Genomic DNA, 15,223 nt, shown 5'->3' on the forward strand with positions numbered 1-15,223 from the left:
CAGCCCGTATCATCAGCTGTGATGATTTGTATTTGAGATGAGCTTGTTCAGAAAATTGTTCCTTTTGCAAAGGTGCCTCTGGTCCTGCGGCAATAAAGGGCAGGGATAAAAGCCAGCCCAAGTCCCTGCTCGCTCACTCCTTTGCTGCCTCCTCCTTGGGAACCAGGTGAGTCTGAATCCTCTTCATCCCCACTCAGTAGGGCACTTGGCTGCTCCTCACACACTCCTGTGCTCTGTTTCTTCTCCGTTTCCTCTCCCAGGTACCCTCTGACTCTGAGCCATGTCCTGCTGCAACCCGTGCCAGCCCTGCGGCCCGTGCCCGCTGGCCAGCAGCTGCAACGAGTGCTGTGTCCGGCAGTGCCAGAGCTCCACCGTCGCCATCCAGCCCTCTCCTGTGGTGGTGACCCTGCCCGGACCCATCCTCAGCTCCTTCCCACAGAACACCGTTGTGGGCTCCTCCACCTCCGCTGCTGTTGGCAACATCCTCAGCTCTCAGGGAGTGCCCATCAACTCCGGGGGCTTTGGCCTCTCTGGCATTGCCGGCCGCTACTGTGGCAGGAGGTACCGCCTGTGAATAAGATGTTGGAGAAGCCCCAGGGAGACACCTTGAGGAACTCAGAACATTGGCAGAAGACCAAGACCTTTTCTCGTGGATACCAGGATAGTCAAACGTTTTTGCCTTTCTTCCCTTTTCCTTGTTTCGTTGGTTCCCTTTAACAGCAAGGTCCTCCGAAGGACCCTCTGTCTCCTCTCCCTCCATGGGGCAGATTGACAGAAATCACACAGGAACTTCTCTACAGCCAAAGATCTCAGACTCTAAGCTGCTTGCTGGGCTCCCTGCACTTCTAACTTTCATTTCAAGTGACTTTGTTTCCCTCTTCTGACTCATTAAAGTTCTGCTACATTCAAACCTGGCCTCCGTGTGCTCCTTCCTTCTTGGGTGATGCCCATGCTTTCAAAGGAGAAAGGTGTTGCTCTGCTGGAGGATAGGAAGAGGGCACGAGGAAACCCTTTTCCACAGGATTCAGGCAACCACAGGTCCCTTTAAGTATCTGCCACCCGGGAGGTGTCAGGATCATGTTAGCATCCAGCACCCACTGCTTCTCACTCCCAGTCTCTTGAGACACATCTTTGTCAGACATTCCCTGCATATTGGCCACACGAGAGAGCACCGAGCTCCTGACAAGGTTCACAAACTGCAGCTGGGGGAAGGAACAAACACCCAGCCACTCCAGAAAATCGCCTTCCTGCTCCTTAATTGGCCTTTGATGATTGACTTATGATAATGGAATAATGGAAATAATTGTAATAGTAACACCCCTTCAGGGAACTAATTGTAATAGCCTAGCCCATGTTAATGAGTATGTATGCCTTTACACTATAAGTAGCTGCTTGTTAGACAATATGGTGTGCAAACTAGGAGGAGAATCCCCCTTGCACCCCAGCATCGGCATTAAAACATACCTGCTTTATAATTCTCCTGAATTGTGAAGTGTGTTTCCGTGTGTTGGAGTGGCCAGGGACAGGCGTCTCCTCTTACACACCAGCTCTCTTTCACTTGGAAGAGGCTGATGGTCAGGAGCAGGAGACCTTCTCGCAGCCGGTCCCCTTGACTCACCCATACTCCATCAGCCACCAAGAACTGGGACAGGGGACATCTCTGCTCCTGCCGTAGCCACAACCCAGACCCTCCCTGGGGGCAGAAGGTGGCACAGAGGCGCTCACAGCCCCACTCTCACCACATGGCACAGCTTGCTCGGGAGCTAAGGAAGCCATAGCCCCACCAAGCTATGGGCAAACATAGCTGCTCTGCAAGCCCCTGCCACAAACTTGAGTTCAGTTGAGAAGCCAAGTGGTGGCTTTACAGGGACACCCCGGTCCCCGCTGCCATCCTGAGGGAGCTGAAGCACCAGGTCTGGCCTCCTCCCTCCTGCCAGGCCAACTGTCCCGGCCCCAGCAAGTCCCCATCACCGCCACCGGCCCCATCTTGCTCTCCCTGGGTCACGGTGCTACGTAACCCCTTCCCCCTGGTGCTAACGTGGTGCCACTGTTACCAAGAAGGGACATGTGGACACCTCCACAGTCCCATCAGAATGAATTCAGATGGAGAGAAGCCCCTGCCCTGGGTTTAAATAAATACATTTGCTCAAATGCTTGCGTTCTCTTGGTCTTTCTTTTCTTAACCATGCAGGGTCCCACACCTGGTGGGGTGGTGGGGATGGGGTGGCTGTTGTGGGTAGGGTAGGGAGGCTGGATGTTGGGCAATTCAGCTGCCGTTCAGCTTCTTCACCAGAGCTAAAATGAAGTGAGTGGGCTTGCAGAGAGGTGTGCAGACCCTTTCTACCCTACAGCCCTCTCCACCAAACAGCACAGGAAGGGAGGGGGCAGCTCACAGCACGGGCTTCTCACCTTACTGAGATGCAGAACAACGTTCCAGGGCATCCTCAGATCAGGCTTTAATTCCACTAGATCTGAGGAGTTGCTCTGTGCAGACCAGCACCCACTGTCCTGTACTTTGGTGACAAACATGGCCTGGGGAGCCTTTGCCACGAGGCACAACATCTCTAGGGCTAGCACGAATGTTTGTGTCATCATTTTCCAGGAGATTCAGCAATGATGAGAAACTTGGAGAAGCAGCCACGCGTGGACAGGGGTCGATGCTACAGTGCTGAGGCCAAATCAGCCCTCCCGGCTCCACCGGAGGACAGGAGGCAATGTCACACCAAGGCACTAATGGGTGGTCAAGTCACAGCCCTGTCCTCACGCTGGGGCAGAGCATGGGGCGAGCCAGCTGCTCCCAAGGCTGCGGTAGGAGGACAGGAGCCAATCCTGCCCCAAGCAGAGTCCCTCACCAAGGACAGAGCAGCTCCCACATCACTTATGGCGTTTTTTCTTCTGTTCTTTGCGTTTCTGAGCCCTTGTGTCCTTCTTCAGGCGACTGTCGACAACCTTGAACTGGCCCTTGACGCCAGGAGGACGGCGCACCCGGCGTCCTACGCCTTTCTTAGCCACCAAGTAGGTGACCTGACGCTTCTCCTTGGCCAGCCCAGCCTTCTTGTAGATACTGTGGGAGAACAGCAGAAGGTGAGACCGAGTCCCCCGCACCCTGTCCCAGCTCCAGCAATTCAGCTTTGAGATGTATCCAAAGATGAATTTTGGGTCCCATTACTCTGCTGAGGCCTTCTGCTCCACAACAGGGCTCCCCTTGCTCGCTCTCCCACCCCTCACAGCCTACACCAGATCTGGCCCAACCCTTCACAGCCCTGCTAGGTTATGTGGAGGAGCCCCTCAGTCGAGCCCAGTGCAAATTGAAGGTTGTGGATCCCAGCTCCTCCACTCACCGCCGCAGCTGGGCCACCTTCTCCCTCTCTGAGATATCCACAGTGTTCACCACGGCCTCTGCTTTCTTCTTCATCTGCTCCATCTTCTTCAGCATCTGTGAGGACAGCGAGGGTGAGGGATGAGGGGGAATGGCTTTCTTAGATTACTCTAGGATGCCCCAGAATGGTTTTGGTTGGAAAAGACCTTTAAGATCACTGAGTCCAAACACCAATCCAGCCCTGCTAAACTCACCACCAGACCACGTCCCCAGGTACAACATCTTCTTGTCTTTTAAACCCCTTCAGGGACGGTGACTTGACCACCTCCCTGGGCAGCCTCTGCCAGTGCCTGACAACTCTTTAAGTAAGGAAATTCCTCCTAATAGCCAACCTAAATTTTGAGGCCATTTCCCCTGGACCTATCACTGGCTACCAGGGAGAAGAGATCAACGCCCACCCTGCTAAAACCTCCTTTCAGGCAGTTGCAGAGAGTGATGAGAGGTCTCCCCTAAGACTCCTTTTTTCCAGACTAAACCCCAGCTCCCTCAGCCGCTCCTCATAAGGTTTGTGCTCTAAACCCTTCCCCAGCTCTGTTCCCCTTCTCCAGACGTGCTCCAGCCTCTCAATATCCTTCTTGGAGTGAGTTTGTAGTGAGATCGGAGGAAGGACAAAGCACCAGGGAGCGGGAACAGAGCATCCGTCCAAGAGCACAGCCCCACTCACCCGCCGCTTCTTGCGGGCCTTGGCCTCTGCCACCTTTTTGATGGGGCGGGCATTGATTTCACGCCAGCGTTGTCGATACGCCTCAACCGTCTGCCGGTCCACGGGGATCTGCTTGCGCCGGTGCTGCTTCTCCTCCTCAGTGAACCACTCTGGCAGCTCTCCCTCATCCTCGTTGAAAGAATACCTGGAGAGAGAAGAACACAGGCAAGTTGTGAGTGGGATGCAGGGATCCCCACACCAATACATCCGCCACTCTATGGCCTGTCTCCTTTTGGGAAACTGAATGCTGCTCCCCACCCCGCACCTGCAGCTGGAAATACCTGTTGAAGGAGTCATCAATCAGGTCCCTCCTGGCCTTTTTAGAGGTGGCGATGACAGAGCCAAGCGCCAGGCCCTCGGCGTCCAGGACACGGGCTCTTTTCACTGCAAAATACGGACAGATGAAAGCTTGGCCTATCTGCAATCTGCCTGAAACTCAGGGAGGAGCAAGCAGCCCTGGCAGCCCAGGTAAGCAAGGTCTGACTCTGCCTCCTGTCCCTAAAGAGCGACTCAACACACAATCACTGGATGCACGTGGGCCCATACACCACCCTGCACCCACCTGGGTCCTCAATGGGCACCACCTCAAAGCCACATGGCTCAACACGGCCCCGCTTCTTCCCTGCCGGAATCAGTGGCCTGTGGAGGAGAGCATGGTCAGGGCTGGGGGTCTCATGTGCCCACTCCGCAGGACTGTGGAGCTTCGGGAGAACATCCAGACCGCCTTCCTCTCAGCCCTCACCTCTCTTCGTCACTGCTGCTGTCGTCATCGCTGCTCTCCTCATCCTGCACTTTACCAGCATCGGGTCCTGTGTCTGCGGCAGGCGGGGCCTCAGCTGGAGATTCTTCCTGGGGTTTCTTCTTCATCTGCTCTTTCTTTGTTGCTTTATCTGGGGACAGAGAGCAGTGGTGGCTGCCCCATCCCTGGAGGTGTTCAAGGCCAGGTTGGATGGGGCTTGGAGCAACCGGATCCAGTGGGCAGGACTGGATGGGCTTTGGGGTCCCTTCTGACCCAAACCATTCTATGATTCTAAGAACAGGAACCACTGGGTGAGGCAGACCCCACTACAAATCATTCTCCTCTAGAGGCCCAGCTCATCAACTACAATGATGTAGGCTGGAAGCAACCTCTGGAGATCTCTAGTTCTGCTCAGAGCAGCACCCCTGTCGTGGTCAGACCCAGTGTCCCCTTAAGACACAGGGCTGTCCCTCCCTGCCTCCAAAGCAGTGCAGGCCCACACTGACCTCTCTGAGACTCGCGCTGTTTCTCAGCCAACATCTGTGACTGCCCCAGCTCCAGCTCCTCATCCGCATTGTCCTCGATGCCGGCAAAGGCGTCCTGTGCATGGGGAGCAGCAGGTCAAGGCAAGATGGACCCGGAGAGCTGCTGAGGCCAAGGCTGCCCTGTCATTCCTGGCTCAGCGAGACCCACCTTCCCGAACCACAGGCTGGTCTGCCGTTCCTCCAGCACTGACTTCTCCTCCAGGGGCACCAGCAGGGGATTCTCCTCTTCCTCCCCTTCCTCCTCTACCTCTTCCTTCTGCTTAAGCTTCCCCCTGTGACAGACAGCAGCAGGATCAGCGCTCCCCAGCCAGGATGGGGGGTGCTCACTGCTAAGTTCTGGAGCTGTTCTGAAGGAAGCTCCTGCTCCAGGGAGGCCTCTGCTGACACTCACCTCTTTGCACCCTGCTCTCGCCTTTCCCGCTCCAGCCGGCGCTGACGGGCTTCTATCTCAAGCAGTTCCTCTGGGTCTAGATCGCTGGCCAGGGACACATCATCGTCTTCCTCGTGATCTGAGACATAAATGTCATCATCCCCAGGTCCCATCTCCAGGAGGGCATCTGCTGACGCCATGTCCCCTCGGCTCAACTCGTTCAGCAGCTGCAACGCAAGAGAGACTGGAGTCACAAGCTGCAGCCCAGCAGCCATGGGGATGCCACTGTCCCAGCCCCGATGGCTCCAGGAGCCCCGCCTCCCCCTGCCCCACACACCGGGGTCTTGTGGATAGTCCGGAGGGAGAACATGCTGGTGTCACCGTCATCAGCGATGGAGACACCAGGGAGGTCCATTTTCAGCTCCACACGCTCGCGCTGCTTCCGCTGTTCCTTCAGGATCTTCTTCTTCTTTCTAGAGAAGGTGAAAGAATGAGGCCATACAGCCTTCTGCCCCACAAACACACATCTCAGAAGTTCATCCACTGGCAGTTGGTGCCAGATCTCCCTCAGCAGCACTGTCACCCCCTTCTGAGGGGTCCCTGACACTGGGATAAAGGGAGTCCACACCAGCTGGGAACAGCCTCTTCCCCTGCTTGGAGGATCAGACAATCCCAAGGACTCCAGACCCACAAATCCCACCCCACTACCGAGAAGGACGGGCTCTAACACAACCATGAGCTCTGTTTTGGCAGCCAGAGCCCCGCTGTGCTCTGCTGGCCCAGTGCTCCCCCACATCTCTTCATGTGAGCTGTTTTTACCTCTTCAACTCTGCCAACTCCTTGGCCTTCATCTCCGTCAACGCCAGCTCTACCTCTTCTTCGTCCTCATTCACCACCTCATCAGCTGTAGCTCCTGGCAAGCTCTTCTTCTCCTTCTCTTTCTCCTCTTCTTCTTTGCCTTCCTCCTCTTCACCAGAGCTCAGGCTGCCAAAAAGGAAGAGTTCAGACCATCTCCCCAGCAGCAGGCCCACCCCACCGTGTCTCTGGAGCAGCCCTGTTGTTCCTACTTGATATCCAGCTCCTTCGCCTGCTCCTTCAGCTTTTTGGCCAAGAAACGCCGCAACTTCGTCCTCCAGTTCAGCAGGGCTCTGTGAGGGACGGCAGAAAGTCAGGAACATTGCCAGGACTAGCAAAACACCCTGCCCCATTCCCACCCAGTACCTGAGCTCTTTGCGTCCCAGCACACGGATGTCCTTGCAGCACTGACGCAGCTCCTCTGTGGTGGAACTGTGGTTCTCCAGCTCACCATCCCCCAGTGTGATCTGGATAGAGCAGAGGAAAATGAATTCCAGTTCAGGAATCCCCAACATAAAAAGATGAAATTGTTGGAATGGATCCAGAGAAGGTCATAAAGATAATCTGAGAGCTGGAGAACCTCTGCTACAAGGACAGGCTGAGAGAGTTGGGGTTGTTCAGCTTACAGGAGAGAAGGCTCTAGAGAGGCCTTAGAGCAGCTTCCAGTGCTGAAAGGGGCTCCAGGAAAGCTGGGGAGAGGCTTTTTCCAAAGGCCTGGAGTGATAGGACAAGGCGGGATGGTTTTGAACTGGAAGGGGGAAGATTTCTATTAGACATTAGGAAGAAATTCTTTGTGATAGGGTGAGGCCCTGGTCCAGGCTGCCCAGGGAAGCTGTGGCTGCCCCATCCCTGGAGGGATTCAAGGCCAGGTTGGATGGGGCTTTGATCACCCTGATTCAGTGGGAGGTGTCCCTACTCATGGCACTGTAACTGGGTGTGGGCTTTAAGGTCCCTTCTAATGCAAACCACTCTATGCGTGACAAGTCCCTCTCTTTGTTAAGAATAATCAACTTATACAATCCAAGGAGAAGGACTGGCTGAAATCCAATCTAGGCTCCTGCCTTGCCTTTTCTTCCCCAGGAGCATGACCGAGGCCATTGCTGGGGCCACCAAGGTTCTCCTGACTTGAAGCGCTCACCTCGTTGGCCTTGGAGAGGAAGTCCACGGGGTTGGGAGCCTTGAGGAAGTCCATCAGGGTGAAGCGGTGGTAGAGGGTCATGTCGCCATCTGCATAGCCTTCTGCCTGCAGGAGGAAGGAGTGGGATGAGCCGTAGAAGGGCACAAAAGCAGCTTCAACCATCCCTAACGGATACATGATGCCACAGAACTCGTGTCTCACTGCAGCGTCCACCTTAACATGCCCACACAACTCGGGGCCAAGCGCAGGTTACCAGTCCCAACCTGCCAACTCCACACCACCTCCCAGTCCCACCACAGATGGAAGTGATGCAACAGTGATGCAGGTTTATGAAGCTCCGTGCCCAGCTGAGGCCACTTGTCACAGCCTTGAGCATCCTGTGCCCTAAAGAGACCTCAGAGAGGCATAAACCCAGCTTGTAGGGAGGGTTTGACTGACCTATCCCCAGCCTCACAACTTAGACACCACTGCCTTTTCACTACACTGCCTTCTGGGGCTGCAAACCTGCCCCAGATGGGTTCTTCCACTACATTGCATCCCTAGACCTTCCATTTTCCTAAGCAGCTTTCCTTATTACAATTTCTTTCGCTCCATTTGTGCCTGTTTGGCCTTGCTGCCCAGCAAAGTAGGCTCATACCTTCGGTTTCTTTTTGCTGACCAGCTCACTGACAGACTTAGTTGGAACCTCCACCTCCTTGAAAGCGTATTTGGGGTCAAAAAACTTGCTGTCGATTTTGTCTGGAGCCTGATAACCTATCATTGAGGAATTAGAGAGATAAGTAGGTTTTTTCCCAGCCCCATTCTCACGGCTGCAGGTCCTCCAGGCTAGCTCACCTTGGCACACCACAAAGATCTCAGCGGATTCATTGCGAGAGGCTTGGGGCTTGGTGGCCTGGACCTTGCTGAAGAACTGCTGGAAGATCCAAAGGAGAGGCTGGTAGTCCCGGGAACGAAAAACCTTGGTGATGAACCAGCCACCTTTGCACAGGAATTCGCAGGCCAGCTTCAGAGCCATGAGGGTCAGGTTGGCTGGAGCAGAGGACAAAAGCAGTCATCAGGTGGTCTGCTCCTGGTCCCACAGTGCTCACTGCAGCCATCCTGCACTGCTGGGGCACAAGATGGGCCTGTCCTCTTGTCCCCGAGCATGCCAGGCCACGCATCAGCCCCAGGAGAGACTCACCTTGGGAGTAGGCATCATGCACCCAGCTGGCTCCCACGTTGGGTGCTCCGTCGTTCAGCACAACATCCACCTTCCACGTCTGCAGCTCCTTGCGCAAGGCCTGAAGGACGAGGACACGCATTTGTCCCACAAATCCCTCTGCAAGAACCCACAGGCAGCACCCTGCTGGCCACCTCAGCTCTGCTCAGCCCCTGCCTCCATCCCAGCCTGGAGCAAACCCCAGCTGAGCTGGTGGGGTGATGCCCACGACCATCACAGGGAGCTGCTGAGACACAGACTAGCGTGTGATGCTCGGGGCAGAGGAGACAGGCCCGTACCTGGCGGCATTTCTCAGTGGTGATGTCTTCCTGCAGCGTCACCACATTGGGAATGGGCTTAATAGGGACCAAGTCCACTCCTGGTGTAAGAAAAGAACACCATCACCCCTCATAACCAAGCTCCAGCCCATCCCATGTGTCTTTCCCACCCCTCCCACCAGGATCCTCTACCCAGATCCCCTTATTTTGGCCACATCCAGGCACTGCAGAAGCTCCTGCCCTCCAGCTCATCCTGATGGGTCCCATCACTCACCGATGATCAAGCTGGAAACTGGCATAAATTTGGAAGCCACCTGCAGCCTGGAAGGAGCAGAGAGAAACAAAGCTAGAGCAGCAGCCCAGGACAGCCCGCAGCCTTTAACTGTGGTGCTTGGGGATTGGAATCAGCTTTGGCATCGAGGAAAGAGGCCGAGATGAGTCATCACAACAGAAAACAAACAAGCGACTTTGTTAGGACGTGGCAACACAGCTAGGGGAACTAGGCTGTGCCCTGGGACCCTAACACCACTCACCACCCGCCAGGAGCCGCACACAGGTCCAGCAGCGCCCGAGCCTTCTGCAGGAACTGGAACTTCCTATTGAGCTGCAGAAGCTTGAAGGAGGAGCGGGAGCGAAAGCCTGCAGAGAGCGAGCTGTGGGTTACAGATTACCAGGGTTCAGGCCGCAGCCCCCCTGCCCCACAGCCAGCGGGCAGGCCCCTCACCGGTCTCCTTGGCCAAGTGGTAGAACTTGTCCCGTCGGCTCTTGCCCAGTTTGCTTTTCTTGCCCATGGTGGCGCGGGTTCTTCTGTGGGGTCAGGCTCCACTGTCAGTCAGACCTAAGGAGAAATAGGGATGAGGTGGGGGAAAGGGAAGGTAGGGACAGCCTGGTGTTCCCACCACCACCCCAGGCGCACCCAGCATCTCCTCAGCACCCTCTCATCGTCCCCTCAGAGCCAGCTCATTACTCCCTCTTATCCCCCATTTGTGCCCTCTCATACCCTCCTCACCTCCTCAGCGCTCCCACACTGTCTCCTCAGAGCCCTCTCACCCCTCACTCACCACCTCCTCATCCCTTCAGCATCCCCTCATTCTGCAGGCGTCCTCTCATTGCCCCCTCAAGTACCCCCTCAGTGTCCCCTTATCCAACCCCTGTCCCCTCAACACCCTCAAGTGCCCCCTTGTCCCCTCATCCTCTCAGCACCCCCTCAAGTACCCCTCAGTGCCCTCAGATCCCCTCTTTATTCCCCCAGGGTCCCTCTCATCCCCTCAGTGCCCCCCTCGTCCCCTCAGTGTCCCCCCAAGTGCCCCCTCGTCCCCTCAGCGTCCCCCTCATCCCCCCAGCGCCCCCACATCCCCTCCTCATCCACCCTCAGCGCCCCTTCACCCCTCCGAGCCGCCCCGGCCCCGCTCTCCCCCCGAATACCTCCAGGCAGCCCCGCCCCGAGAACCCCGAGGCCGAGGCCCAGTCCCCTCCTTCCCCCCCGCCTCACGCACTCGGTCCCGGCGCCGCCGCCGCGTGCCCACACCGCTTCCCGCCGTGCCCCGCGCGAGCCGCCCCACTTCCGCTTCCTCTCACCCTTCGACGCCATCTTGGGAGTGGCGAGTGCGCTCCGCCGGGGCCAGGTGGGCTTCCGCGGGCTGAAGAAGTGCGATCCGTAACGAGTTCCCTCCGAGGAATGTCTACATCCCGTTCTTTCGAGCCTGATAGTCCTTGAAGCAGAGAAATCACCTTTGACCCTATCAAGATGGCGGCGCTACCCGGACACACGCATGCGCTCGGCACACTACGCATGCGCCTTCCGTTGTTGTGGCGAGGAGAGGAAGTAACGCAATGACGCGCAGAGCGCAGCGGAAGCAGGTCGGCCGCCATCTTTAGTGCCGGCAATAGCGACGCCGGGGCCCAATGCCGGCGGAGAAGATGGCGGTGGACGGGCCGGAGCAGGTGCGGCCGGGTGGGGCTCAGGTGGCTCTGTGAGGCCGCTGGGATCTGTAGGGATTCTCTGGGACCCTCTGGGGCCCGCTGGGACCGCGTCCGGCTGGGGTTGGCGGAGCCGTGACTCGGCGGGTTCGGCCCGGCCTCCCCGGGGAGGAGAACGGGGGATTTGGGGTATCAGGCGCTGTGAGGCTGCTGTTGGGCACCGGCCCGGGCGGCACCAGGCTGCCCAGAGCAGTAGTGACTGCCCCATCCCTGGAGGGGTTCAAGGCCAGGTTGGATGGGGCTTGGAGCAACTGGGTCCAGTGGGAGGTGTCCCTGTCCATGGCAGGGGGTGGGACTGGATAGGCTTTAAGGTCTCTTCCAACCCAAACCATTCTCTGATTTTATGATCTCAAAGCCCATCCAGTTCCAAGACAGCACGGCAGCTGACTGGGGGTAGGGATGGGTTTTGAGGCTCTGAGGGCAATGGGTGGCCCCTGGGGCTCAGGCTGGTTTTGCTGAGCTCTGCTCTCTCGCAGATGGAGATGGATGATGGGAAAGGCGGCACAGGGCTCCGGCAGTACTACCTGTCAAAGATCGAGGAGCTGCAGGTGAGCCAGGAGTTGAGTTCCAGCCAGGTCCCCTCACCTGTGCTGGCCTTGAGAGCACCTGTAGCGTTTTCTGCGCTGTTCTGGAGGAAACACTGCCCCAGCGTGATGTCCACAAACAGAACCTAGCCTTTGCGCGGTGGTGGGATAGGAGGTGGGGCTCAGTCCCGTGAGCTGACAGTGTGTGTGAGCATTGGGATTAGCTGAGCCCTCAACAATGGGGTTTGGTGGGCCTTGTCCTGCTAAGAAGGACTGTTACCCCTCCGGCTCCCCATTGCCTCTCCGGTTCCCCGTTCCGAGACAGAGGCCGTTGTGCTGGTGCCCGTGCTGGGTTGATACGAGCGCTGCACGAGGCGCTGAGGACTCAGCAAAGCTTTTCTCCCAACAGCTCATCGTGAATGAGAAGAGCCAGAACCTGCGGCGCCTGCAAGCGCAGAGAAATGAATTGAACGCCAAGGGTATGGCTTGAATCCTTGTCTTCCCTGCCTGGGGACTCTGGGGCTTATCTGACCCATTGGCTCGTGGTCCAGTTGGAGCCACTGTGGCAAGCGCTGGCCCTTGGTTGTGGGCAGGGGGTGGGTGTGGGTGCCTGTGGCTGTGCTGATGTTTCTCTCTTGGCAGTGCGTCTGCTGCGGGAGGAGCTGCAGCTGCTGCAGGAACAGGGCTCTTACGTGGGAGAGGTGGTGAGAGCCATGGACAAGAAGAAAGTGCTTGTCAAGGTATGAGGCTGTACTGTCCCAAGGGTGATGGGGGCAGAGAAGGGTGGGGTTGTACCCCAGGGCTGGGGCAGGCATCGGCATGAGCTCTGGGGGGATTTAATAACTAAAGGATGTGAAGTTGGCAGCTTTCTCCAGAAAACAGCTTTGCTGAGCCCAGAAGTTCCCCCGGGAGGTTGGAGGTAGCTGGCTGAGGGCTTCCTAGGGGCAAGAAGCAGGTTTTTTGGTGGTAGCTGAGCTCCCTGGTTCCTTCGTCCTGCTCCAAACAGCCACGTGTGGATGTTGCCCACACAATAGGCAGAGAAATAACTTTTGCGGTGGCAACTTCTGCCCTCCAGGTGCACCCAGAGGGGAAGTTTGTGGTGGATGTGGACAAGAACATTGACATTAATGACGTGAGTGTCCTGGGGTCACGGCCGCTCCCTCTGGGCAGCCCAGCGCTGCCTGTCCCCTTCCATGCTGCCGCAACGCCAAGCACCTTCCGCTCTTGCCGCAGGTGACGCCGAACTGCCGTGTGGCTCTGCGCAACGACAGCTACACCCTGCACAAGATCCTGCCCAACAAAGTGGACCCTCTCGTGTCCCTGATGATGGTAGAGAAGGTTCCAGATTCCACCTATGAGATGATCGGCGGCTTGGACAAGCAGATAAAGGAGATCAAGGAAGTGATCGAGCTGCCGGTCAAGCACCCTGAGCTCTTCGAGGCGCTGGGAATCGCCCAGCCCAAGGCAAGTGCTGCTGTTGTGCGGTCAGCATTTGGGGGTGCTGTGTCACATCTGGGGGGTCCCCACGTCTCCAGTCAGGGTGTGGGTGCCGTGCAGGTATGGAACACGGTGCTGAGGTCTCTGCGTTGGCCGTTGCAGGGTGTGCTGCTCTATGGCCCCCCCGGCACGGGGAAGACCTTGCTGGCCAGGGCCGTGGCCCACCACACCGACTGCACCTTCATCCGCGTCTCGGGCTCTGAGCTGGTGCAGAAGTTCATTGGCGAAGGTAAAATGGGGCAACGGGAGGTGGCTGCTCACACTGCGACCCCAGCAAGAGCTTCTGGGTGGTCTCGGGACAGGCCTTGTGTGTGGTGCTGGCACAGACAGAGGTGCTGTGGCCGCGCCAAGCTGTGTGCGGTGCTGGGGCTCAGCCCTCTCTGCTCCCCGCAGGTGCCCGCATGGTGCGGGAGCTGTTTGTGATGGCCCGGGAACACGCTCCCTCCATCATCTTCATGGATGAGATCGACTCCATTGGCTCCTCCCGCCTGGAGGGGGGCTCTGGTGGGGACAGCGAGGTGCAGCGCACGATGCTGGAGCTCCTCAACCAGCTGGATGGCTTTGAGGCCACCAAGAACATCAAGGTAGGAGGATGCCATCGCACCCAGGGACGGGATAGTGTCGTTCCATGCTGCCATTGGTGACAATTGCTCTCCTCGTGCAGGTGATCATGGCCACGAACCGTATCGACATCCTGGACTCAGCTCTGCTGCGCCCTGGCCGCATCGACAGGAAGATTGAGTTTCCCCCTCCCAACGAGGAGGTAGGTGGGAGGTCCTCTTGTTGTCCCCGGCACTCTCCAGGAGTGATTCCTGCAGCTCCAACCCTCATTTCCATGCTGTTCTCCTTCAGGCCCGCCTGGACATCCTCAAGATCCACTCCCGGAAAATGAACCTGACACGGGGCATCAACTTACGGAAAATTGCAGAGCTCATGCCAGGGGCATCCGGTGCCGAAGTGAAGGTGAGAATGGGCACTGTGGGGGAGGCGGGGCTGGCATGAGGAGCACCGGGTGACGGCTCTGTCCCTCGCAGGGAGTGTGCACGGAAGCCGGGATGTATGCGCTGAGGGAGAGGCGGGTACACGTCACGCAGGAGGACTTTGAAATGGCTGTTGCCAAGGTAAGAGCTGTGAAGGGCTCCTCTGCTCCGTGTCCCGGGAGCTGCAAAGCTCAGAGTGGGGCAGGATTCAGAGAATCGCAGAATGTGCCGAGTTGGACGGGACCCACAAGGATCATTGAGTCCAGCTCCTGTCCCTGCACAGGCCAACCCCAGCATTCACACTGTGAGGCTGAGGGCATTGGCCAAAGGCTTCTGGAATGTTCTCAGGCTTGGGGCCATCGACCAGAACCCCCAGACTCCTTCTCACTCGCTCCTGTGGCTCTGGGGACACCCAGGGTTGTTGCCATGTCCTGGGTGGAAAACACGCTACTTTTGTTAAACTCCATCTGGTTGGCAAGTGCGCAGCTCTCCAGTTTATCCACATCCCTCTGCAGAGCCTCTGTGCCCTCAAAGAGTGGCAAAAGCTCACCCCAATTTTGTGTCGTCCACAAAACCTTCACGTCCTACATCCAGATCATTTATGAGGATGTTGGAGTCCTGGCCCTAGGATGGATCCCCGTGGAACCGTGCTAGGGCCTGGTCGCAAGCCCAATGTGACCCTTAAAATCCATCGTTCACCCACGGCATTGGGTTTTTATCCAGCCAGGTGCTGGACACTTTAGGAGACGGAGAGATGGGATCAAGTTCTTCCTGAAATCCAGATATGTGTGACCTGAGGGAGGGGGTGGAGACCTTTCTTGGGGCTGCAGTTCCCAACCAGAGCCACACAGGGCTGAAGCTTTGAGATTGGAGGTGGTTTTGGGGTAATGGAACTGAGCCTCTGTTCCTCTCCTGTGCAGGTAATGCAGAAGGACAGCGAGAAGAACATGTCCATCAAGAAGCTGTGGAAGTAACTGTGAGGCCAGGTCTGCTCTGTCACTAATAAAGTGCTGCTACGGCCACGTTTGGAGGCTGAT

At 57.2% G+C, this 15,223-nt stretch overlaps 2 protein-coding genes across 3 annotated transcripts; one reads left to right on the forward strand and one right to left on the reverse strand.

The window, feature by feature from the left end:
* Positions 1-2,139: 2,139 nt before the first annotated feature.
* FTSJ3 (FtsJ RNA 2'-O-methyltransferase 3) lies at positions 2,140-10,922 on the reverse strand. Of its 2 annotated transcripts, none has more exons than XM_054088726.1 (22): positions 10,784-10,922; positions 9,930-10,043; positions 9,739-9,844; positions 9,480-9,526; positions 9,227-9,306; positions 8,910-9,009; positions 8,564-8,758; positions 8,367-8,482; positions 7,730-7,834; positions 6,958-7,058; positions 6,804-6,884; positions 6,556-6,720; positions 6,074-6,209; positions 5,758-5,963; positions 5,515-5,638; positions 5,328-5,421; positions 4,825-4,972; positions 4,645-4,721; positions 4,364-4,466; positions 4,044-4,227; positions 3,342-3,436; positions 2,140-3,064 (listed from the first exon to the last, which is right to left on the reverse strand). In XM_054088726.1, the coding sequence occupies exons 2-22, from the start codon at positions 9,994-9,996 to the stop codon at positions 2,875-2,877; spliced, it is 2,520 nt and encodes an 839-aa protein (XP_053944701.1). In that variant the 5' UTR covers positions 9,997-10,043; positions 10,784-10,922; the 3' UTR covers positions 2,140-2,874. The 2 variants fall into 2 exon arrangements, with proteins under 2 accessions (XP_053944701.1, XP_053944700.1); XM_054088725.1 differs by having other exon boundaries at positions 10,702-10,862.
* Positions 10,923-10,997: 75 nt separating this feature from the next.
* Positions 10,998-15,208, forward strand: PSMC5 (proteasome 26S subunit, ATPase 5). Its single transcript, XM_054088731.1, has 12 exons — positions 10,998-11,149; positions 11,662-11,733; positions 12,119-12,188; positions 12,352-12,449; positions 12,785-12,841; positions 12,943-13,173; positions 13,309-13,435; positions 13,600-13,790; positions 13,871-13,969; positions 14,059-14,169; positions 14,241-14,327; positions 15,107-15,208. Exons 1-12 carry the CDS (start codon positions 11,111-11,113, stop codon positions 15,158-15,160), a joined length of 1,236 nt encoding a protein of 411 aa, XP_053944706.1. The 5' UTR covers positions 10,998-11,110; the 3' UTR covers positions 15,161-15,208.
* The last annotated feature ends 15 nt before the right edge of the window (positions 15,209-15,223 follow it).

The sequence above is a fragment of the Cuculus canorus genome, chromosome 25, assembly GCF_017976375.1.
Source record: "Cuculus canorus isolate bCucCan1 chromosome 25, bCucCan1.pri, whole genome shotgun sequence".
In the NCBI taxonomy this organism is placed as follows: Eukaryota; Metazoa; Chordata; class Aves; order Cuculiformes; family Cuculidae; genus Cuculus; species Cuculus canorus.